We start from the raw sequence: 24,629 nt of genomic DNA, 5'->3' as shown, positions 1-24,629 counted from the left end.
CATTAAAAAGGAAGTTAAGAATGGTTTACGTTCTGAGTCAGAGCAACTGGAAAAATGGTGGTACCATTAATAAAAACAGGGAGAGATTGGTTTAGGAAGAGAGTCAAGAAATAAACACATGGAAATTAAGAAGGAAGCAGGCATTCAAATGAATACACCTGAAAGATCTGAAAATGCACGTCTATACCTCAGAAAGAAGGTTAGGATGGAAAATAAAGAGTGAGAACAAGCCACGTGAAGGTAGAGTAGTAGCGGTTTCACTGAAGGTGATTCTGGACTACATACAAGATTACTGAGGCAGAGAATACTATAGAGAAAGAAGGTTAAAGGGAAAACTTCAGTGTTTTGTGTCGAAGGGGTATGTTTTAAAGAAAAATTAGAATAATTATTATAGGAAAAAAGTAAACCGAGAGAGGGCCCTAAATAAAGGTAAGAAAGAAGAAAGCTTTAGGGAGGGTAAGGGAAAGCCATGCTACGTAACAGCAGTGAATAAAGACTTCTGGTTTTGTAAGTATATAAGAAGCAAATTTTGTGGCGATAAGAGACGGAGCCAATGGGGCAGAAGGCCGATGATGTTAAGAAAAGGAATAACTGATGGAGTCACACTCTAAAGGGGCTGGATAAGATCCTTTGAGAGCAGAGATGAAAAGATCCACACTGAGGGAGGGAGTGGACCATTACCAGCTTCATAACAGAGGAAAGGCAGACACACACAGAGCTAATCCGGGATGAAAAGCACAGAAGTTCACAGATATCAAGTTAGATGGTCTCAATTGACTTCGTAAGGCAGGAACCCTAAGAGTAGCAACAGAAAAGAGGTAGGAGCCAAAGGAAGGGGAAGAAAAGCTTAAAACAGCCACTGCCAAACGGGAGAGAGGGCAAAAAAGAGATGCCAACAAAATTTACCAAAGAGTAGTGGAGCCAAGAGAAGGTAAAACACCGTAGCCTCATCATGTGATAAAATAACAATAATCTGTGACGGCCGCAATGGGCACAATTTTGATTTTTCTCCAATAGCATCCAATAATAAGGAAAAAAAGGAGGGGTTAGGGTAGGAGCAGCGGAAGGTGAGGGCGGGGAAGAGGTGGGGACGGTAGAAGAAGAGGAGGAGGAGAAGGTAGAGGAGGAAGAACAGAAAGGAGGACGAAAAAGAAAGCAGAAATTACGTTATCCAGAGTTAACAATCAATTTCCCAGAGAACTAAAATGGAAAGTCACTAAGGCAAAGATTTATTGGAATTTACTGGATGTTGCACTTGGGTGCAAGTTTAGTAAAGATTTAAGTAAAACTACAAAGTGTAGGTGAAAACAACAGCAAGAGACCAAAAGACCAGAGGCCACAATGGTAATCAATAACAGAATAAAAATGAAAGGATCCGAGAATTTGACAGAAAAGATGTTTTGTATATAAAGTCTTAACTTTCAGATGTCTGTGGAGAGAATGTATATCTACAGGTTGAAATTTAAAACTCTGATGTTGGCTGTCTTGAATTTGCACACTGAGTGCAGCAAAGCATTCAGTAAACACACTAATGTGAGAGCTAACAATGCCACTGAGAAGTGAGTAACTTTGAAAGAAATATTTGAATTCAGTACCTGTTGTGATATACTACGGCTGTATAGGCTTCCTTTGAAAATTCTGAACAGCTAGATTTACCAAAGATTACCTGTAACAAATAACAGCATGTTGAAACTTTGTTGTAATAAATGCTAGATGTTTCATATCTATGTAAGAATTGGTCTGATTTAATAACTGAGAACAATGGGCAAAATCAGCCCAATGAAGAACATGTGCCTATAAGTTCAATTGCTTAACTGTAAATTTCTTTTCAACTACACACCCATCTGACATTCAAACATTCAGAAAGTTTCTATCCATTATATCTATTGGGCAATAAGGTACATTTCTTTCCTTTTTCTTGAAGAAGGTAAAGAATTCATTTTAAAATCTAGCTGTAGTACATAATTTGGAATTTATATAAGAGTACGATCCTAGAATGGTGACTTGTATCTACTATACAAATCAGTGGCTTCTCTACTAAAACAACAGTCATTCTAAATGTCAAATATAAATTATTTATATTAAAATATCCCAATTTTGGTCAAGCTCTGTATCCTTACTGTAAGCTACTCTACAATGAAAGAGGAGCTCCAGTCTTCTATCCTTACTTATGCTTTTTTTAATCCACCACATAAACAAAAAATTACCACTTTTAGAGACTGGATGTTTCTAAAAGTTTTAGCGACATTTTTGAGGTAAAATAATTCAGTCTTATATATCCATCTCATGAATTCTACCCAACCATGCTATGGTTAATTAGGGCAGCTGATTAGATAAATGTCTTATTGATGTCAAGGTCACAGCCATGATTCCAATGTGGCACACTTACAATGTTATCTAGTCACAAATTAAACCTTTAAGTCTGGCCAGTCATTCTACACATGCATGAACAGGTATGTGGACAGGTCATCACATTTCTATCACACAAGTGGTAAAAACGACTCAAAGTTTACTCCTCATGAGAATGGGTTAACTGGCACCATCCTTAAATAAAAAGAACATAATAACAGATATCTATGTTTCTTTTTGCAGGTCCTTTTAAGAGTATGTAAAAGTACAATAATTATGACTCTCCTAGATACGTCTAATTGCAAAAATTTTCTAAGAATATCTTACTATGTTTTAATAAAAACGTTGCTTCAGTGCCAGAATTACGAAATTTATGATTTTATCATAACAATGTTATTTGAACAAAATGTATCTTAAGACCCGTTTTAACAGTCATTTTAAAAAATAAGCAAACACAAAAATAAGCAAATGTCTGGTTATATATTCTTTCAAACCAGCCACTCATATAAACATAAAAGCATTATAGTTTCATAACATTAATAATACACAAGTGAATGGAATGCAGTACATTTTTCCCCTCTGAGAAGCTACTGTTTTTCACAAAGTAATTTATTTTCATAACATGCATGAAATAAAGTGGAAAGTGTTCCTTTGACCATTTAACATGTATTTGTAATCATTCATCAACATGAACTGAGCATCAATTATGTCAAGCACTACGACAGGCATCAAGATACAGATATGAGTAAGATATGGTCCCTGCCCTCAAGGAGCTCACAGTCTAGTGGACAAGGTAAAGAAATAAACATATAATCATCAATGAAGCAGCCTGTGAAAGAAGTGAGAAGACACTATGGCAGCACCAAAAGAAAGAGTGGTCTAACCACCAATATGGCTGGATGCAGCTGGGGCGCTGCAGAGGAGGCCATATATATGCTAAGACAAGGAAGAGTTTGTTAGGCAAAAAATAAAAACAGATTATTTTACATATACTACGTCTGTCATAAGCTCAAATTCATATGACCATTCACATATAGGATAATAAAGCATCTATGTTCACAGTCCAGTATCTTTTCATCAACAATGATGGTATATTCAGTCCTTCAGCAGAAATGAAGAGCTAGTTAAAAGCATGAAATACTCACTCCAAACCTCAAGAGTAAATTCTACATTTATTGAAATATTTGCTCAGGATGCATTATATGCAAAGACCTGAAAAAGCTGCCATAGAAGAATACAAAGATGAATAATTTGTGCTTGCTGTTATCAAGATCTATAAATGCTGATGAAATTGAGGCTACAGTGGAAATGAAACTAGTTTTCTTAGTAAGTAGAAAATCAAAAGAACTTGATTCAAACCACTCACACAGAAGGCCAAAATAAAACTGTAATAATGCACCTGTTCTTAGCTCATTTTCAATCCACAAAGGTTCTCTCAGAGGGTGAACATCTATCTACAGGTGATAGGTATGCTCCCACTCCGTAAGTTAAAAATTTGCTTTCATTCAACTTGCATTTATTAGTGTCCCATAAGTCCTCAACGACCACGTGGGCAGTCAAGACCCTCCCCAGTCTGGCCTCAGTCTACTATTTCTGACTTATCTTGCGTGTTCGAGCTCACTGGCAACTCACCATTCTACCTCTGCTGCAGAACACTCTCCAGTGTGAACTGTCTTCCTTTCCCCATGGTCCAGACCCACTGCTGTAACATTTTAACCACTTCTGAGGCATCCTCTCCTTCCTCTGAACATCTAGGCCTTTGAAGCCCTATATACTGTCAATCTTCTAATAATTAGCACATACCTTGGGTTCTCAGTATTGGCTGAAAAATTTAATCCCTTAAAAGTGTTAGTCCCTCAGTGGTGTCTAACTCTTTGCGACCCCATTGACTGTAGCCAGCCAGGCTCCTCTGTATACAGAATTCTCCAGGCAAGAAGACTGGAGTGGACTGCCTTTCCTTCTCCCGCAGATCTTCCCGACCTAGGGATCAAACCCAGGTCTCCAAGATTGCAGGCAGATTCTTTACTGTCTGAGCTACCAGGGAAGCTGTAATCCCTTGGGGGGATTTAAAAAATAATGGTATCTGCCTGGTATCCCTCCCCAGAGTTTATAGTGTGATTAGAATGGGATTCAGTCTGGGCACTAGCACTTTTAAAAGCTTCCTGTGTGAGTGTAAAATGCAGCCAAAGTTGAGAACTATTGCCAGAGGTTCTCAACCAAGGTGAGAAGAAACATACAAATTAGAATTATCGGGAAAGCATTTTCAGCCCCCATTTACTGCCCACCACTTTCCACCTCCCTTACCTGCCCTTTTATTCTGAAGGAGGGGAATCAGAATCACAGATGCAAGCAAAGAGAAGAGCTATCTGTGCTCTGTTAAGAGCACCCTAGGTGATTCTGATCTGGCCCTCTTCTGAAGTTCACTATTTTTGAATCTCATGCATTCTTCTTATATCCTCTAGATTATAAGTCTTATTCATCTTTGTATCTCTGGAAGTGCCTAGCATATACCAAGTCCTCAATAAACAAGACTTCTAGTAAATTCATTACTACCTGTACAGGAAGTAATGAAGTCAGAAATACAGTTTACAAGATCATATTAATTTCCATTTTAAACCTGTCAAACAAGTGATACCACCCCTCCCTCCACAAAGAGAAGTCTAATTGAACCACATATGAAGAATAGAAATTGTAAAGAACATTTCTTACCGGCATAGCATTGCTAGGATCCTCCCCATACATAAACTGGACTTTCACTGTTATGTTTCTGGCAGAACCTTGACGGTTGGCAAAATTGAGACTCTGAGGGTATATGTAGAGAAGGTTTCTGTGAAAGCAATAGTACACATGATAGTGAACGTATCTGAAAACACTATGGATCGCTACTACACACTACCAAAGAAACAAATGAACAAATACTGAATTATCAGCATTTGCTCTATAGACACTATGCTATTTTTACATACAATGTTAGATTTGATCCTCAGAGTAATCATTCAAACACACAGCAATCAAATATACCCCCACTTTACAGATGAATTGAGACCCAGAAAAGTTAAGAGATTTTCACATACAACCAAGTTGCAAAGCTGAAATCAGAATACAGTTCAGTCAGACTTCAAAATGCAAGTTATTTCCTCTAAAAGAGGCTTCTGAGAAATAAACAAGTGAGGATAGAAACATTATTAAGAAATTAAAAGACAGTTCTAATATTATCTTATAGGATGACATTTATAAAAACGGCTTTTTGTATAAATGTGATCAAGGTTTTAAGAGGCATAATATTCTACATTCTTGTTCAAAAAACAATATGGCAATACAGTAGGTATAACAGTATTAGATAGCTACTATGAGAAAATCACATATTACTCTACAATCAACTGACGTAAGCCCAGTTGCATGTTACACAGCTGCTGGTAGCAGTACCTGCTGCCAATACAGAGATGAGAAATAATTCAAGAAAAAGCATCAAAATAGAGGGCTTCAAAAGAAAAGAAAAAATAGATTATGGCTGATTCATGTTGTTATACGGCAGAAACCAACACAATATTGTAAAATAATTATCCTCCAATTAAAAATGAATTTTAAAAAAAGATTGAAAATTACTTTACCTGAAGGCTAGTGCTTGCTGACAGCAGATGAACAGGACTTCAAGTATAATAAAACCCTCCTAATCAAATACTGGGGCAATGAAAATAGGTCTAAATTTTCTGGAAGGTGGTAGGGTAATACAGAAATTTTAAATGAACATACTCTTTGACCTAACAACCCCATCTCTAGTCTAAGGAAAGAACCACACATATGTACAAATGCATGTGTTCAAAGAAACTCATGACATTGTTTATATTAGGAAATAGTTATAAAGAATTATAAAGAAATATGTTCATCAGTACTGGGCTAATTAAGACATACTAATAAGACAAATACATATCAGAATCCCCAAAATGAAAATGTACAGCAGTATTTATTAGTGCAGAAAGAGATACCCGGCATGTTGAAAGAAAAAAAAGCGGGTTCCAAAGCAGGATGTATAGTGGCATTAACCTACTTATTGAAAATTGTGAAGAAATAATGGCAGAAAATGTCTCCAATCTGAGGAAAGAAATGTTCTAGGACATTCAGAGAGTTCCAAAGATGAACTCAGAGACCCACATCAAGACACACTATACTTAAAATGTCAAAAGTTAAAAATGACAAGATTCAAAAGAGGAAAAGGTATCATCACACATTTAATGGCAGGGAAATACCTATAAACAAGAACATTTCACAACAACGCTGTGTTGTGAGAGAAGCATGCAGTAGCTATGGGAGAAAGAGACAGGTACTGAGTTGATCCCAATGACGTCTTTTCATCCTCTACCACCGCTATGGCATTTGTGGAAGAAACTGAATTATTTTTTGTCTAGATTTTTCCAGAGGCTAGATTTTACTGACTGCACCCTGTAGTAACATTTAACATGTTCCTCTGTGTTTTCTATAAACTGAAAGTTGAATCTAGACCTTTGGTCAAATTTCAGAGATAGGACATAAGTCATAAGATAGGACAAATGTCAGGGATAAGACATAAACGATACTGTATCCTTCTATCAGGAGGAAAATGTTTGGTGGTTGTTTCTCTTTCTGCACAATTAGTAGATAATGATGATCCATGCCTGAATACATTAACTCATTAAGGGTTGCCAAAAGGTAATATTCTATCACTGTTTCTATATTTATAAGCTGAAATATCTCTATGAAAAGCACTTTTCCTTATCTACTATTTGCTTTGCTGGTGAGCCATTCATTATATGAGAAGCAAGAATAAATGCTTCATTCTTTTCTATTATCTGCCAGTTTTCAAAATAATCAGTTGGTACATTACATTCCTCTAAAAGGGATCAATTTTTTTAAAGCATCACTTATAAATTAATGGACCAAACATATTAACAGGTTTAAATATTTTGCAGTTACTATCTTTATTGGTGTTCAAATTGCATCATCCTTGACAAGTGAAAAGGTCAATTCAAACTGGCTCATAATCTGTTTGATTCAGTCATACTAGTCTTCCAGAGCTTCTTGCTAATTCCAGCCTCTTCTTGTTTCAGGTTCTTCTTATACACTTTCTTTCCAAACCTGGAATCAGCTATTTCTCCAAGGAGCTGCGGTTTATAAAGTGGAAAATGTTTTTCCAGGCCACTAACTGTGGGTTACTCATTGTTTCTTCTTTGGAAGAGTTAGGGGAGAATGCTTTTAACATGAAATATACCTAACTTCATAGTGATAATTCACAGTCAAGACTACAAGGCTTTTATTTCTTCTTTTCTATCTTGCATCTATACCATTTTTCCTATGCTGAGAATCACTACCAAGGACATTAACTATGAGAGAACTAAAGTATCATTTAATTACTCATTGCGTGTTATTCAAACAAAAGAGTCTTCAGGAACTCCAAGATCTTGTGGTCATCCAGGAGAGGATGAGCCTACAAAGAAGACTGATCAGTCACCTACAAAGAAGCAGAAGGAAAACCTTGAGAGTATAGTGACATGGAAGTAAAAGGAAGAAATTACAAGTAGAATTAAAGAGTTAAGTATCAAATGCCATTCAGGGACCACATGAGGAAAGAAATGAAAAATGTCAACTGAATTCGGCAACATCACATAAACACACCACAGCTTCTCTACCCATTCATCTGTTGATGGACACTCAGGTTGCTTCCATATCTTGGCTACTGCAAATAAGGCTTTCATAGACCAACTCTTTACCTTGTTCCTGAAATAATTGGTAGAAGTGTAAAGCACCATAGGTTTGCTCTTAAAGTTCTTACCCTTTTAGTGCTACAGGAAAAATTATTAATCAAACCAGATGGCGCCAGTGGTAAAGAATTCACCTGCAATGCAGCAGACACAAGAGACATGGGTTCAGTCCCTGGGTCGGGAAGATCCCCCGAGGAGGAAATGGCAACCCACCCCAATATTCTTGCCTGGAAAATTCCATGGACAGAGGAGCCTGGAGGGTTACAGTGCATGAGGTCACAGAAGACTGAACACAACTGAGCAACTGAGCACAAGTCACTGATAATTTTAGGCTGAAAACAGACAAAAGTAAGATTCAAGAGTAGTAGGCATTAAAAAAATGAAGCAAGTAAAATTCTGAAGAGTAGAGCTGAGAAGGGGAGAAAGATATTTGGAGACAAAACATGGGGATTTGGGAAGCTTTTTAAGACTGGAAAGGTTGAAGTGTGATTAACTCCTAATGGAAAGAATGTAGGTGAGACAGAGTTTGCACACATAAACAAGAATGTAAGATTCCTGAAACGGTGGGAGAAAACAGGATCCAAAGCACTTGACAACAGACTGGCCTTTATTATGCTTGTAATTCCTCACTGTGACAAACATTTATTGAGTATACAGTATGCCAGATACTCAAAATAAGGGAGTTCTGGACTTCATAGAACTCATGTCTGGAGGGAGAATCAAACAGGCAAATAATTATAATGCAGAACAATGAATGTTATGAACACTGAATGTATTTGGGGGCCCACAAGGGGACTTAAAAACTAAAGAATCTGCCCACAAATTTCAATGAGAAAATTCCAAGTTTAAGATAGACAGGCAAAACGCACAGCACAGCAAAACACATCATGCTTTCCTCCCACCCCTCAATTTCTGCATTCGGATTACAACTGTTTTAGCTTGTGGATGTGGACATAACCAGTCCCTTTCTATCTTTCAAGTTTTAGAAAGGCTCACTTTCCCTCTCAAACATCACATCACTTTGTTATTCCATTCGCAACTCAAATAATCTGCTTAAAATAATCCTAACTTATCTTGTTTATGTATTATTTCTTGTTTATATATCTCCTTTACTTAAGGCCAAACTCCATGAGTGCAAGGACCTTATCTATCTAGTTAGTTGCTCTATTTCCAATGCCTAGGATAGTTTCTCCTATGAATAAATCATTGACTGAATGAATGAATAGTACAGAACTCACATAAATATTTAGTTACTTAACTCTTCTGGAGTTTGGATTTTCAAGTGAAATGGGAATTAACTAAACATTATGCTATGCTTAATGTCTAATATAAGCAATACAATTTTAAATTCAATTTGTCTCTGAAGGTGAAATGCACACATTTAGGCCAGATTCTTTTTCATTCTTTTGACTGCTAACTCCACTAATAAAGTTCCACATAAACCCAGTAAGTCTTTACCCTGCATTTGTAATATTCCTTCAGAGGAATTTTAAGTTAGCAGAGAGAAGGTAGATCAATAAAAAGTGCTGAGTTGTTGAGATACCTGACTAGACTTTTTTAAGGCTGATTTCCTATTTCACCACTTTCTCAAAATAAATTCTAGATTAAATCCAAGTTTTAAATAATAAAAATAAAACCATAAAACTAACAGGAAAGCATTAAAGAGATCATATTCTATAGGTAAGGAAGACATTTCTGAGCATGAGCCACAAAAAATCATAAAAGACAAATTTTAAAGCCTCTACAGAGCAGGGGATACCAAAAACACAAGTGGAAGACAAAGGACAAACTGGAAGAACACTGATGTTACATAGATAACAAAGAGTTAATATCCATCACATGTAAATAATTCCTAAAATTGGTCAGAAAGAGACAAACAAACATGGGACAGGGAGTTTGATGGGGAGAGGGAGACTTAGACAATACTCAGATAATTCACAAAGAGAGCAAGACAGAGAGACAGCAAAATCAACTGGATATATCTGCCCCAGGTTTATCAATATTTTTTGTCTTGCTCATTCAAAATATTGGTAAAAATTAATGAGAAAAAAGAAACTCTCATATCTTTTTGGTAGGGATGTAAACTGGCATAATCCTTTTAGGATAATCTGCAAAGAGAGATCTACTTTGAAAGTTAACATCTATGAACTTATCATATGAAAATATTTATATACGAATATAAATATATTTTCTATGCCTATTGTTTATAGTCAGAAAATTACAACCAACTTAAAGTATCATTGATAGGGAGATGATTAAATTAAGGTGCATCTATATAATAAAACACTGTGCAGCCACTTAAAAGGATATGGTAAATATACAGGCACTCATATGAAAATGAATTTTAAAATGTTAAAGTCTTAAATCAATGTACATATATAAAAAACAAGAGCTATATATAACATACTCTCATTTGTGTTAAATAAAAATTACATTTAGCCAGTCATCCAAGGGAACTGGTATGATAGACCCCAAAATGTTAACAGTGAAGAGTGAAGATTTTTATTTTTTAAAGATTTTCAAATATCTGGGTTTCCACATTAAGTACTTTTAGTATAAAAATTAAACATTTATTAATGCCAGTTAATGGACATGGGAAAAAATGCTAAGGTAAATAAAATGATTCCTTCAAAGGTCACTCACCTTCTGGACCTTTGTTGGCCAATAATACAGTCTAGTGAGAGTACAGGGCTTCCCTGGTGACTCAGATAGTAAAGAATTCTGTTTGTGTTGCAGGAGACCAGGTTTGATTCTGGGATCAGGAAGATCCCCTAGAGAAAGGAATGGCTACCCACTCCAATATCCTTGCCTGGAGACTACAGAGTACTTTACATGTACCTGTTCTAACTGACATATCCTGGAAGTATAAAATACACACTAGATTTGGAAGAGAGTATGAAAAAAGGACATAAAATACCTAATTAATAATTTCATACTGGTATGTTAAAGTGGTAATTTTTGATCTATCAGATACATAAAACATACGTTCAAATGAATTTCACTCATCTCTTTTCCATTTTATACATAAATAACTCACATTGTATCTCCATTGGCCAGCACTATTCTAGAAGAAAAGGAAACTAATACATTACTTTTTCATTAGTTCATATAAATATTTCTATTTATAAATATTTTTCTCAGTTACTTTTAGTCTTTCTACCAAACATATTAATTCAAAAACAAATGACCACATTTAAAAAGGAAAAAATTAGTAGGGACATACTATATTCAAATTAACAGGGATACAAGACCCAAAATGCCTTGTGTTTTATTTGGAAGTCAAATCTCCATAAGATTGCACAACCTGGGAGAGGATAAAGGACTTTGCTTCACTTTTTAAACAAAGATCCTAAATGTCCTATAATTCCATGCAGCTAAGAAGTTTTGAGTATTAGTTCATAGAAACTGGGAATCCTTAAATTAGGTCTTAATATTGCTTAGTTTCTTAGGCATAAAAATTTTAAGTTTTTATAACATTACTGGTTATATCTGGTTAGGGTTCTGTTTAAACACATTACATTTCCCATGTTGACACTCTTCCACAGCTTGTAATTAGACAATTTATTTATTTTAATTCTATTTTATAACATGTCAAACTACTGTAAGAAAAAAATTACCCAGATATTTCTACCCAAAGACAATATTATAAACCAAGAATATGCAACCACTGCCTCTAATCTCTCTTAGCATTATATGTGAGGCATTACAACCATAACTTCAACAGAAAGTATTAATATTCCAGCACATTAACTAAAATAAAAAGAAATTCCTACACATAGTCTTTCTTTGGTATTATTATCCAGTTACTTTCATGCACTGGAAGGGACTACTTTTCAAATTCTTTTCATTGTAAAGAACCTCCAATACTAAAAAGGAGTATCTATTACATGCAAATTTTATGTTTGAAAAACTCCCTTGTTAAGACTTATCATTATCTTATTCGTTCAATAAAAATTTATTGTTTCTCCAACATGTAAGGAATTTACTGAAGTGCTCCATGGAATATAAATTAAAAACAGATACAGATCTTACCAATAAACAGCCTAGAGTACAATAGAGACAAGAAGTTGACCCATTTCAACTGCCCCTCAACTAAAAGGTGGATGAAATATCAGGGTCAATAGTTTCAAGCAAGAAAAGGAGACAGTTCAATTAAGGCAAACTTCGAAACACGCTCTTCATGACCAATGATCACAACACTAACATATCCCTTTTAAAAGGGGGAGAAAATTCAATTTTTTTCACTAGTTCAACATACACTTCTATAATTTCACAACATGTACCAGTGGTGAAGGAAAAGTGAAAATGAAAACAAAGGAAAAATGTTTTGCTTTTCTTCTTCACTACTGGAAGTATTTGTATACTTTTATTTTCTTGCATTCTTTATTTCTCTTACAAACAGAAATACTTATATTGTTCTATACTGGACACTTAGAAAAAGTATACACGAGCTAAACAAAAGAAATAATTCCTTGTACTTACCAAGGTTCAAGAGACCAAAGTAAGAAAACCCAGATTCTAGAAAAATTTCCCAACTTATGTCATCTTAACACAAGATCAGATAATATTTATCAATAAAATATTACTGTACTACTACATAAATGCATTGACTTTCTAATTACAAAAGGATAGCTAGTACATAATACCATGTTGTATTTACTAAACACTAGGTATTGCTCTAAGTGCTTTAAAATATTAATTTTTAAACTATATAAAGTATATATTATCTTCAATTGACAGACAAGAAAAAAGGGATACAGAAAAGCTAAGTAATTTCACACAACTAAAGAACAGCAGAGTCAGGATTCCAATTCAGCCAGTCTCTCTCCAGAATGAAACTCTTAACCACGATGGGTTACTACATCTACTGTAACCATTCTATCCAAAAGCCCTTAATGCTAAATGATCAAAAGAAAGGTTTTATTAAATTTAGATCATGAATATTGTTCCCAAGTTCACAAACTACAGAAAAATTTATAATGGGCAAATAATTCGTGACACTGGAACCACATAATCTATTGGTCTTCCAGTGGGTACAGGAGAAAGAGGCTAGAACACAGAGACAGAATATAACAGAGAGAAAGGATGAAACACCTTTTAGATATGGATTTTGTGATTATATACAAACACGGTTTAGATAGATCATCTGAAGAAAAAAAATATACAAACAAATAATTATAGTGACAAATAATAAGGAATAAATAATCATACATTAGCTCATACAGAGTAGCATAGGAATACAGCATTAACATCACCTGCACATGTGGAGGAAGGCTTCATAGAGAACACATTTTTGAGGATCATCACTGTTTCAAAAAAAACTAAAATACATTTTAGGAAATGCATACTTGATTCATTAATTTTTCCTCAGCTTTAATGATGAATTTATCTGTCAGAAGAGTTTGATATTTACTTGTAAATCTCTTTAAAAATCATGACAAATTAAAATGAGCTTTTAAAAATAGGTAGATCTCCTAACACTAAAAATGCAGTTTACAATACAGCAAAATTAAATATAATAACCATTTTAAATAATCAATTAAGGTTGTTGCTCATTTCTTTGATTTCATTTAACATTGATCTAACTCAGTCTGGAAGGTTACATTCATACAAGTTTACACAGCTTAATGATTAACTATATTGACCTGCCAACCTTACTGTGTCTGTGGCAAATAAGTGTTATATAGAGAGTTCAGAAGTCTTCGTATGCTCCCAGGGAAAAAACAAATTCCAAATCGCTTGAAAGTGAATAATTAGGATAAAAATGTACACTATCAAGCTCTTTCTTTTTATTGCTCCTCTAGTTATTTCTTCCAGAACTGACCAAGACTATACATCACTTGATTCTATATCTCCAGAGCCAAAATCAAGATTTGCTATGTTAGATGATGTAAAAATTTTAGCCAATGGCCTACTTCAGTTAGGACATGGTCTTAAAGACTTTGTTCATAAGACTAAGGGCCAAATTAATGACATATTTCAAAAACTCAACATATTTGATCAGTCCTTTTATGACTTATCACTGCAAACCAATGAAATCAAAGAGGAAGAAAAGGAACTTAGAAGAGCGACATCCAAACTGCAAGTCAAAAATGAAGAAGTGAAGAACATGTCACTTGAACTTGACTCAAAACTCGAAAGTCTCCTTGAAGAGAAAATTCTACTGCAACAGAAAGTGAGATACCTGGAGGACCAATTAACCAATTTAATTAAAAATCAACCTCAAATTCAGGAACACCTGGAAGTAACTTCACTTAAAGTAAGTAAAAACTAAAGAGCATGATTAAGTTTTCAATGTGAATCTTTTCAAAAAAATAATTTTAAGACATGCTACTTGAAATACTTAGTTGAACTGCTGAAACACTATATTTTTCTCATTTAAAAAAAAAAAGCCTCCAGGAAATAAATTTTCCCATGATAATTTCAAGCTGGTTTTTGTTTCCCTAACAAATTTATGAAAATAACTGAACTTTGAATATCAGATGAAACTTACAAGTCAGTTAAGCAATGAAATTTAGAACACTAAACTATTACAATATTGTGAATTACTGGAGGCAAGTAAAAAGCTAAAGGAATATAACTTGTGTAACGATTTTATCTTTAAAATGTATAAAAGTAATACAGTAAATGGAAAACACTAAAATGCTGGGGTTTTTTTTTCCTCCATGTAATTGAAGTAGTTTAAAGTTCAGGAAATCAGATTTTAGAGATGGTACAGTTTAAATAAAAAACAAAAACAGAAGTATGTACTATGTGAAAGAAGCATGAAATGGGAAAAGGTTTGCCAGTGTTCATTTTTCTAATATACTATTAGTTTAAAAAATTAGACTGTGACAGTGCTATAGGAAATTTACAAGTCTAGTTTAACAGGAAAGAAAGAAATCTCTAACCAACCTACAATCTATATACAGACTTTGGTAGAACAGCAAGACAATAGCATTAAAGACCTTCTTCAGATTGTGGAAGAACAATACAGACAGTTAAACCAACAGCAAAGTCAAATAAAAGAAATAGAAAATCAGGTAAGTCAATATCTTAATAGTATGTCCAATCTTTTACATAAAGATAAGGTTTATGAAAATATGGACCCTAAAATTATTTACAATAATTATATCTGGATAATGAATAAAAGGATCACATCAGCATGACTGTTAAGTTTGCAGGCTCTGAAGCTAGTAAACTACCTGGGTTTGAATCCTGGTTCTAAAACTTTTGTGTGACCTTGAATAAATTATTTAACCCCTCTCTGTTTCCTCCCTCTCTGTTTCCTTACATACTCTAGGTAGACAATAAGAGAACCTGTCTTATAGGATGGCTGTGAGAAAAAAGAAAGAATTCATGCAAAGTATATCCTCAATATAGCAGCCAAAGAGATTCCTTTAAAATTTAAATTACACTATGTCTCTCTTTGAAACCCCACAATGGCTTCACATCTCACTCACAGTGGCCCAAGAAGACTCAGATAATTCTTAATCATCTCACTGACTTCATTTCCTCTACTATAGTCATACTAGCCTTTTTACTGCTACTCAAACACATCAAACAAGTTGCTACCTCAGGGCCTTTGCCTATGTTGCTCTCTGTATGGAATGCTCTTCATCTTGGTATTGGCATGGCCCATTCGTATTCCCTTTAGGTCTTTCTCAAATACAAAATTCTCAAAGAATCCTTCCCAGATCATTTAATCAGAAGCTACAATCCCCTACACCCATGCTTGAAACCTGCTACCTCTTTCATCACTCTCTTCTTTCTCTTAACACTTACCTTTATTTAATCTAATATATATATTTAGTTATTTATTCTGTCTGTCCCTGCACTAGAATGTAAGATCCATATGTACAGAAGTTTCTCATTTTTTTTAATTGCTGTAGACCCCAAAATATAGAACACTGTCTGATACATAGTAAACACTTAATCAATACATGCTGAGTTAATAAAGGTAATGTCACATTTAGTACAAACAAGTCAATAAAAACTTGCAGTGATTCTAATTATTAGAAGCTACATGCCTAATAATTAAAGTTTAATACCCAACAGTATAATTTAATCTACAATATAAATAACTGGCTAGGTGAGGAAGGGAGATACCTGCTTAGAATAAAGCCATGCCAAAATCTAAGCATTCCAATATATATATACTACCATAGTTCAAAAATATTAATTAGTAATAATACTATTAAACAGCCATTCAGAAATTTCAAAAATAATACAGACTTGAAGAAACTGGTTAAAGAAATAGATGCCAAGGACTATAAAACAAATATTATAATTTCCACAAAACAAACACATTATGTTTTAGTAATTTTATGAGACTCATAATTTTAGTAACTTACTTTTGCTAATTTATCAATCATTATTTAGTAGGGTTTTTTTGCTAATTGTCCAAAAAAAGGTCTTTTCCAACTAGTTTTAATTTCCATAATCTCCTTCTTACTGTATGTTATTTTTCTCTTTTTTCCTACATATTTTACTATGAGTAAATGAACCTACTTACAAAAGCAAAATGTCACTATTATAAAATGGTATACATCTTGTCTAGTAATAAAATGTATGAAGAATTTAAAACAATAAATTTCTAAGTTGGAAGAAGCCTTAGATCATCTGACACAACTTACTCAAATTTAAATTTACAAACCAAACTCTCAAGTTAAGTTACTCTAAGACCACAGTCACTCAGTAGAAAAGACAAACACACAATAAGTGAACTTTACAGGAGAGCCTAGTGAATTATATCCTAAGTAATGCCATTTATGCTGACATCAAAAAACTAACATTATTAACAGAAGATATTACATACTCTGCTTTTTTCAAGTCATCAGTAACACACTATCAGTCAATAAATTGCAAACCCAGCACAACAGACAATGAAATATTGAATATATGAAAAGCAAACAAATAAACCTGCCAATTTGCTACCTCTACAAATACATTTACATGCCAAAAACTATCAAGAAAGCAACCTTGTTCAAATTACTATTATTATATCTTAAGACCTACAACTGAGAATTATGAAATTTGAAATCTGCCTGTCACTGAACAGAATATATATGTTCTAACAGAATATATATTACATTCATATAAATAAATAGAACATATTAAAATACTTTAACCAAAGTCTCTGCCTTTGGTCTTGTGTTTTTTGATCAATTTCTGTTTTTTGTCTTGATATCTTCTTCTATTTTTTAAACTCATTAAATAATGTGCCTGATTAAATATTTTGAGAACAGGAAGTCTGTATACTACATACAGCATTATTTATCCCTGTTACCATTGAAATCAATAACATATTATGAACTCAGATTTCCCCTAATTAAATATTGAAATTTTTTAAAGTAGATTTGTATTCTTTTATCAGTTGAGAAGAACTGGTATTAAAGAATCCACAGAAAATTCTCTTTCTTCCAAACCAAGAGCACCAAGAACTACTCCCTCTTTTCACTTGAATGAAACAAAAAATGTAGAACATGACGGTAAGATAATTTGCTGCGTTTCTGTCTTGAAGCTATTACTATCAAATTTTTCTTCTATCTTTGACATTTCCATCAAAAATCCCTATTCTCAGGGCCAGTTCTAGACTAAAAGAGATACATTCAACAAATATGTGTCAATCTAAACTGGATCTTAGTGATTTTTTTAAACCCAATAAAACATTCTTAAGACAATCAGAGAAATATGAATATAGACTTGCTATTAGGTAAAATCATTAATTTTCTTAGATAGAAAATGATATTACAGTTATATAAGAGAATAATCCCATGTTTAAGAGCGTTTAAGAGATGCATGCCAAAGTATCTAAGGGATTAAGGGTCATGATGTTTGCAAATGACTTTCAAATAGCACAATAAAATTCATATTTGTACATATTTGTTTATAAAGCAATAAGGTAAAATGTTAACAATTGTTGAATATGCATGGAAAGATTATGGCATTCTCTTCAAGGTTTCTACTTTCCATACAAAAAGCAAAAAGATGGGGAGACAAAGTCTCCATTCCCAACCAAGCTTCAACAAAATGATATATTTTCAAAACACATTTATTTTTAATGTAATTCATAGAGGAACAAAAGGTCTTTGTTAGTTTCTTCTATATATATTCACTCTTTCTACATTAATCTGTTGACAACCTAGTACGCACCAAGCACTATACTAATTATCTCATACGTGGAATTTTATTTATGTTTTTCCTAGGTCAAGGGGAAAGGGCACTTAAAATTCTCATTTTGTCGCTTTCTCAAAAAGAAATCAGTTTGGTAATAACTATTTGATATTCTTCATATAACATGCCATCTAATAAAAATGTTTTAGCATAAAATAGTTTTTCAATAACACATTACTAAAAAAGGCTAAAGACGATAGTCACAATTCCATAGAATTTCAACTAAAATCTCAAGCTCTAAAGATATCATTCTTTACTAATGCACCTTACGTAATAACATTTTGTTGATTCTAGACATTCCTGCTGACTGTACCATCATTTATAACCAAGGCAAACATACAAGTGGCATCTACTCCATTAGACCTAGCAACTCTCAAGTTTTTAATGTCTACTGTGATGTTAAATCAGGTAAAACCAGCCTAAGACAAATACACAATAGTAAGTAAGCTAAGGTTACTGACTCCCTATTATTAAGACTGCTGCTGCTGCTGCTGCTAAATAGCTTCAGTCATGTCCGACTCTGTGCAACCCCATAGTTGGCAACCCACTAGGCTCCTCTGTCCCTGGGATTCTCCAGGCAAGATACTGGAGTGGGTTGCCATTTCCTTCTCCAATGCATGAAAGTGGAAGTGAAGTCACTCAGTCTGTATATCTGTATATCTATATCTAGTATATCTGTACCTAGTACATACATTTGTACTAGATCTAGTACATACATTTGTCTTATTTATATATTTACTTATGCATTCATTCAATGTTCTCCATCCTTTTATCTAAAAAATTATCTAAAATGACTGCTGTCAATAAGTTTATTAAGACAAATTAATTGGTTGCCCTTCATTTAACTTCTTGGGCCCACAATAAATAATAAAATATTACCATCACAATGTTAATAACTACCTTATACAGCCACCAATAAAAAACAAACAAAAAAACAGTATTTTGTTACAACTATCAGCATCAGTCTACTGAAAATACAATTTGTTCATTATATTCAGGTAGTTCATGGACATTAATTCAACATCGAATAGATGGATCACAAAACTTCAATGAAACCTGGGAAAACTACAAGTATGGTTTTGGAAGACTTGATGGTAAGATGACGTCATACATTAATTCACTCGTCAACTAAAACGTATTTATTAAGAAATCTATTAATAAAGCCCATTGTGGATTTGGCATTAGAAATACAATGAATGAGGTATAGTCCCAGCCTTCTTAGAAATTATTAGCAAATAGCTGCACATTTGTAAGTACTGAACTTATCACAATTGTCTTTTTTTGAATTATACTTTCCATAATTACATGTCTGTTCTATGTATATACTAAGCACAATTTAATTGGATGGCTTCTGATTATCATAATTATGATTTTAAAAGATAATTTTGATTTAAAAGTACTATATGTTTCAAATAAGTAGTAAATCCTATGAATAAGCTACAAAGAAAACCATCCTTATCAGTGGTCACTCTGCTTTCTTATTAACATTTTAGATATCAACTATTTGGAAGTTGGAAGGTACAAAGAAGCTGTCAACTGTCAGATCTTAAGGAAATGCTTAGATTTCAATTATTTAAATATTATAAATGTATATTATACAATGTGTGGTTTAAAATAAATTTAGGTAATTCAATGCAAATTATATTTTGATCACAAAATAAATAAGGTAAAAAATAAAATAAGCTAAATAAAAATAAGATAGGGGTTTAAAATCCAAAAAGCACATTATAAAAATCCATGAGTTATGCCATGTACACATTCATAAAATGGGTAACATCCATTATTATGGCAAGTCTTTAAATATTCAGGACTATTTGACTACTTAAACAGTTTTAGATTCAAACTACCAATTAAATCCCAAACTAAAACGTATAATCACTGATATGCTTTGTAGGCTCAAGTCTTCTCCTAAGAGTGACAGTCCAGAATACTCATTTATTTCTTCAAGGAAGTAAGCCATTTGTAGTTTGCAACTCTTAAAATGAAATATACTGATTCAACAGCAGTAAAGAAATTCTGACTTTTTTCCCTTAAACGCTTTAATAAAAGGGATAATTAAAGAGAGATTAATTGTAGTAATTAAAGAGAACTGTTTGTATTTATGTTATGTTTTTCATTCCAAATAAAATTTTTAAAACTATAGCAGAAAGTTATTAAGAATAATGCTTTTTATTTAAAATTTTTAAATTTATTTCCTTCTTTTTCTACAAGGAAAATATATATACCAAGAAAATATCAAAGGCCAAGACTATATGAGAGGAAAATAACATTATTCTCCAAGTCTCTAGAAATACTTATCTAGAAATCTCTTCATAGTACCATCACTCTTTCTACATTAATCTGTTGACAACCTAGTACTCACCAAGCACTATACTAATATCTCATACGTGGAATTTTATTTATGTTTTTCCTAGGTCTAGGGGAAAGGGCATAGTATATGGGTATTAAAAAAAAAAACCAGCTGATTATAAAGCCAGTATACCTAAGGACCCAAAAGTTAGATAATATTTTACCAATGACCAACCCTATAAATACTTATAATAGTCTAATAGGTTTCACCTGTGAAATATGCCTGATAATATCCAGTTTAGAAAGGATAATCATACTCTAGGTAGGCCCATTAATATTTTCACAGTTGTTGTAATTAATATTTTCACAGTTGTTGTAATAGAACTATCTTCAATAAAACTTTTTAAAACAAATATTTTAAGAAACTCTAAAGGATTCAAGATGAAAACAGTTAAGCTACTTACAGCGAAAAAATTAAAACAAAAACTCAAAATAAATGGTCACTGCCTCCACTACAGTTAACAATCCACAGATTTCTGCAACCTTTTTTTTTTCAGGAGAATTTTGGTTGGGTTTAGAAAAGATATACTCCATAGTAAAGCAATCTAACTATATCTTGCGAATCGAGCTAGAAGACTGGAAAGACAAGTATTACACTGAATACTCTTTTCACTTGGGAGATCATGAAACCAACTATACACTACATCTAGCTGAGATTTCTGGCAATGGCCCCAAGGCATTTCCAGAACATAAAGACTTGATGTTTTCTACTTGGGATCACAAAGCAAAAGGACATTTCAGCTGTCCAGAAAGTAATTCAGGTATCCTCTTCCTAATATCAAAACTTTATTTTCATATCTTCAAAGTATCTTTCCAGAGTAATAGCTAATATCTTTCAATGTCAACTCTTTAAAATACTCATCCAAAATAAACAGTTTCTCTATATGTAAATGTCTCATAACATATGTGGTAATTTGATTCTAGTTCAATTATGCATTTCACCTCTAACCTTTCTCAGATATTTTATTTTTGATCAGATGTATGAGACATATAAATCATTTAAAATTGGAAACTATGCATATAACTAAAGATGCACTCACCGGGTAAATATAATAACAGCAACTATATATGCATTTGTATCTATTAAACTGTGTATCTATCCTTTTTAGGAGGCTGGTGGTGCCATGATGTATGTGGGGAAAACAACCTAAATGGTAAATACAACAAGCCAAGAACAAAAGCTAAGCCAGAGAGGAAAGGAGGAATATGCTGGAAGTCTCAAGATGGAAGGCTGTACTCCATCAAAGCAACCAAAATGCTGATACATCCATCAGATTCAGAAAATTATGAATGAACTGAGGCAAATGTAAAAGCCAATAAATTATTAAACATTAAACTCATCCCATATTACAATGGCTAAGAAATCCAGTATTAAACCTCTAATAGAAGGCTTAGAAATAAATTCTTTATATTAAAGCTACTACCAAGTTAATATTAAACATATCACATCACTTCAAAGAACACCATTTATTCTCATCAAAATTTTATGACAATCATTTATTCATATATTTTGTGATGTGTGAATCAAATTTTAGAATCTGATTCTAAATTTTAACCAATGGATGAAATTTCAAAAACCATTCTAAATAAACAACATAAAAAAAATTTTATGTTTAAAGTCATCATGTTAGCTAACTGCACAAATTCCTCAGTTAAAAAAATACTTTTCTTGCTAAAATTCTAAACTTGAATAAATATAAACAATAATTGTACAATTTTTAAATGATGTAATATTAATTTCAAAACTAAAATTAAATAAGTTGACAGTACATGTGAAAATCAGTAACATGGATTTTAAAATTGATACTAATTTTGCAACAAAATAATTTGGAGTAAATGTTCGGTATGCTTTATTTATGAGGCAAAATGAAGCAGGATGAAATACTGTATTGAAATAGGCTCACACTGTTAAATATAGTAGATCATAACTGCTAAGTCATACTGACTTTAAATATCAACTATCACTGTACCTTATTTGTTAACTTGTCTGGACTCTATACATATTTTAACTCCTGAAAGTGAAAGTGAAAGTCGCTCAGTCATGTCCCACTCTTTGCGATCCCATGGACTACACAGTCCATGGAACTCTCCAGGCCAGATTTGTACAGAGGGTAGCCGTTCCCTTCTCCAAGGTATCTTCACAACCCAGGGATGGAACCCAGGCCTCCCTCACCGCGGGTGGGTTCTTTACCAGCTGAGCCACCAGGGAAGCCCAAGAATACTGGAGTGGGTATCACTTCTCCAGCAGATCTTCCCAACTCAGAAATCAAACCAGGGTCTCCCACATTGCATATTGTCTGGACTCTATACATATTTTAACTCCTAATGTTGTGAAAAACAAACAATTTTAAGGTGATCTTGTCAAAATACAGTAAGAAAGAATGTGTTTGTGGCATCAAATTAAAGTTTAATAATTTGTTTCCCTTGGACACAGTGTGAGTCTAACACTAATTTGGAGGTTTTCAAAGAGAATTAAGAATCATAAAAAGTTACTGAATGATTAAACAAACAGTCTGAGGAATATTAACATTTCCAAATTCATTCCAAGACTCAGTCCTCTACATTACAGACATTTACATTCTTGTAGTTTTTTATTGACATCTAATAGGAGTATGATTATGCTATTTCTAATTCAAATAATTTAAATTGTAAATACTCAAGGATTATTAGAGGATATTCTGACCATAATATCTTTTGGCAGTATTTATTTTTTTTAAGTTTCTAAAGAAATCATCAAAGAGAAATAAAATCTTGAATTAAATTCAATTTTTAAAGACTAATTTTTTTAAAAAAAGGAAAAAAGGGTAGTGCCAAAGTCTGTCATCATTGTCACTCAGTCACCCAGTCATGTCCAACTCTTTGCAACCCCATCGACTGCAGCATGCCAGGGTTTCCTGTCCTTCACCATCGCCCGGAGCTTGCTCAATGTCGTGTCCATTGAGTCAGTGATGCCATCCAACCATCTCATCCTCTGTCATCCCCTTTTCCTCCTGCTTTCAATCTTTCCCCTCATCAGGGTCTTTTCTAATGAATGGGCTCTTCCCATTAGGTGGCATAAGGTCTGAAGCCTCAGCATCAGCATTAGTCCTTCCAATGAACATTCAGGACTGATTTCCTTTAGGATGGACTGGTTGGATCTCCTTGCTGTCCAAGGGACTCTCAAAAGTCTTCACCAACACCATAGTTCAAAAGCATCAGTTCTTCAGCATTCAGTATTCTTTATGGTCCAACTCTCACATGCATACATGACTACTGGAAAAAACATAACTTTGACAGGACAGACCTTTGCTGACAAAGTAATATCCCTGCTTTTTAATATGTCATCTAGGTCGGTCATAGCTTTTCTTCCAAGGAGCAAGGGTTTTTCAATTTCATGGCTGCAATCACCATCTGCCGTGATGTTGGAGCCCAAGAAAATTGTCTTTCACTGTTTCCATTGTTTCCCAACCTATTTGCCGTAAAGTGATGAGACTGGCTATTTGCCATAAAGGGATGAGACTGGCTGTCATGATCTTCATTTTTTGAATGTTGAGTTTTAAATCCAACTTTTTCACTCTCCTCTTTCACCTTCATCAAGAGGCTCTTCAATTCCTCTCCACTTTCTGCCATAAGGGTGGTATCATCTGCATATCTGATGTTACTGATATTTTCTCCCAGCAATCTTGAGTCCAGCTTGTGCTTCATCCAGGCCGGCATTTTGCATGATGTACTCTGCATATAAGTTAAATAAGCAGGATGACAATATACAGCCTTGATGTACGCCTTTCTCATTCTGAACCAGTCTATTGTTCCATGTCTGGTTCTAACTGTTGCTTCCTGACTTAATACAGGTTTCTCAGGAGCAGGTAAGGTGATCTGATATTCCCATCTCTTTAAAAATTTTCCACAGTTGTTGTGTCCAAGTCATGTAGTGACTCACATTAATCAATAAATATTCACTATTAGGTATTTTAAATTGTTCAATATATATTTTTAGTATATGACACATTCAAATATTTATGATCTATGTGGATCCTACACAAATATTTTGTTCCAAAACAT

At 33.6% G+C, this 24,629-nt stretch overlaps 2 protein-coding genes across 2 annotated transcripts in view; one reads left to right on the top strand and one right to left on the bottom strand.

The window, feature by feature from the left end:
* Positions 1–24,629, bottom strand: part of DOCK7 (dedicator of cytokinesis 7) — a 215,462-nt gene that overhangs the window by 92,184 nt on the left and 98,649 nt on the right. Inside the window, exons 17-18 of the mRNA XM_068961268.1 lie at positions 5,059–5,176; positions 1,596–1,666 (exon numbers count right to left, since the gene is read on the bottom strand). Of these exons, the coding sequence (XP_068817369.1) occupies positions 1,596–1,666; positions 5,059–5,176 (189 nt within the window). The remainder of the gene's footprint in view (positions 1–1,595; positions 1,667–5,058; positions 5,177–24,629) is intronic.
* Positions 13,790–23,267, top strand: ANGPTL3 (angiopoietin like 3). Its single transcript, XM_068964074.1, has 7 exons — positions 13,790–14,343; positions 14,996–15,106; positions 17,440–17,554; positions 18,534–18,647; positions 19,238–19,333; positions 21,086–21,349; positions 21,698–23,267. Exons 1-7 carry the CDS (start codon positions 13,849–13,851, stop codon positions 21,880–21,882), a joined length of 1,380 nt encoding a protein of 459 aa, XP_068820175.1. The 5' UTR covers positions 13,790–13,848; the 3' UTR covers positions 21,883–23,267.

This window comes from Capricornis sumatraensis, chromosome 2 (genome assembly GCF_032405125.1).
Source record: "Capricornis sumatraensis isolate serow.1 chromosome 2, serow.2, whole genome shotgun sequence".
Lineage (NCBI taxonomy): Eukaryota > Metazoa > Chordata > Mammalia > Artiodactyla > Bovidae > Capricornis > Capricornis sumatraensis.
This window is presented reverse-complemented; position numbering and strand designations above follow the sequence as displayed.

Excerpts from the sequence above, each read along its gene's own strand:
- ANGPTL3 (XM_068964074.1), top strand. The coding sequence starts at position 13,849 with ATGTACACTATCAAGCTCTTTCTTTTTATTGCTCCTCTAGTTATTTCT. Across the intron at positions 18,648-19,237 it reads CTACTGTGATGTTAAATCAG|GTAGTTCATGGACATTAATT; the intron begins GTAAAACCAGCC and ends CATTATATTCAG. Across the intron at positions 19,334-21,085 it reads TGGTTTTGGAAGACTTGATG|GAGAATTTTGGTTGGGTTTA; the intron begins GTAAGATGACGT and ends TTTTTTTTTCAG.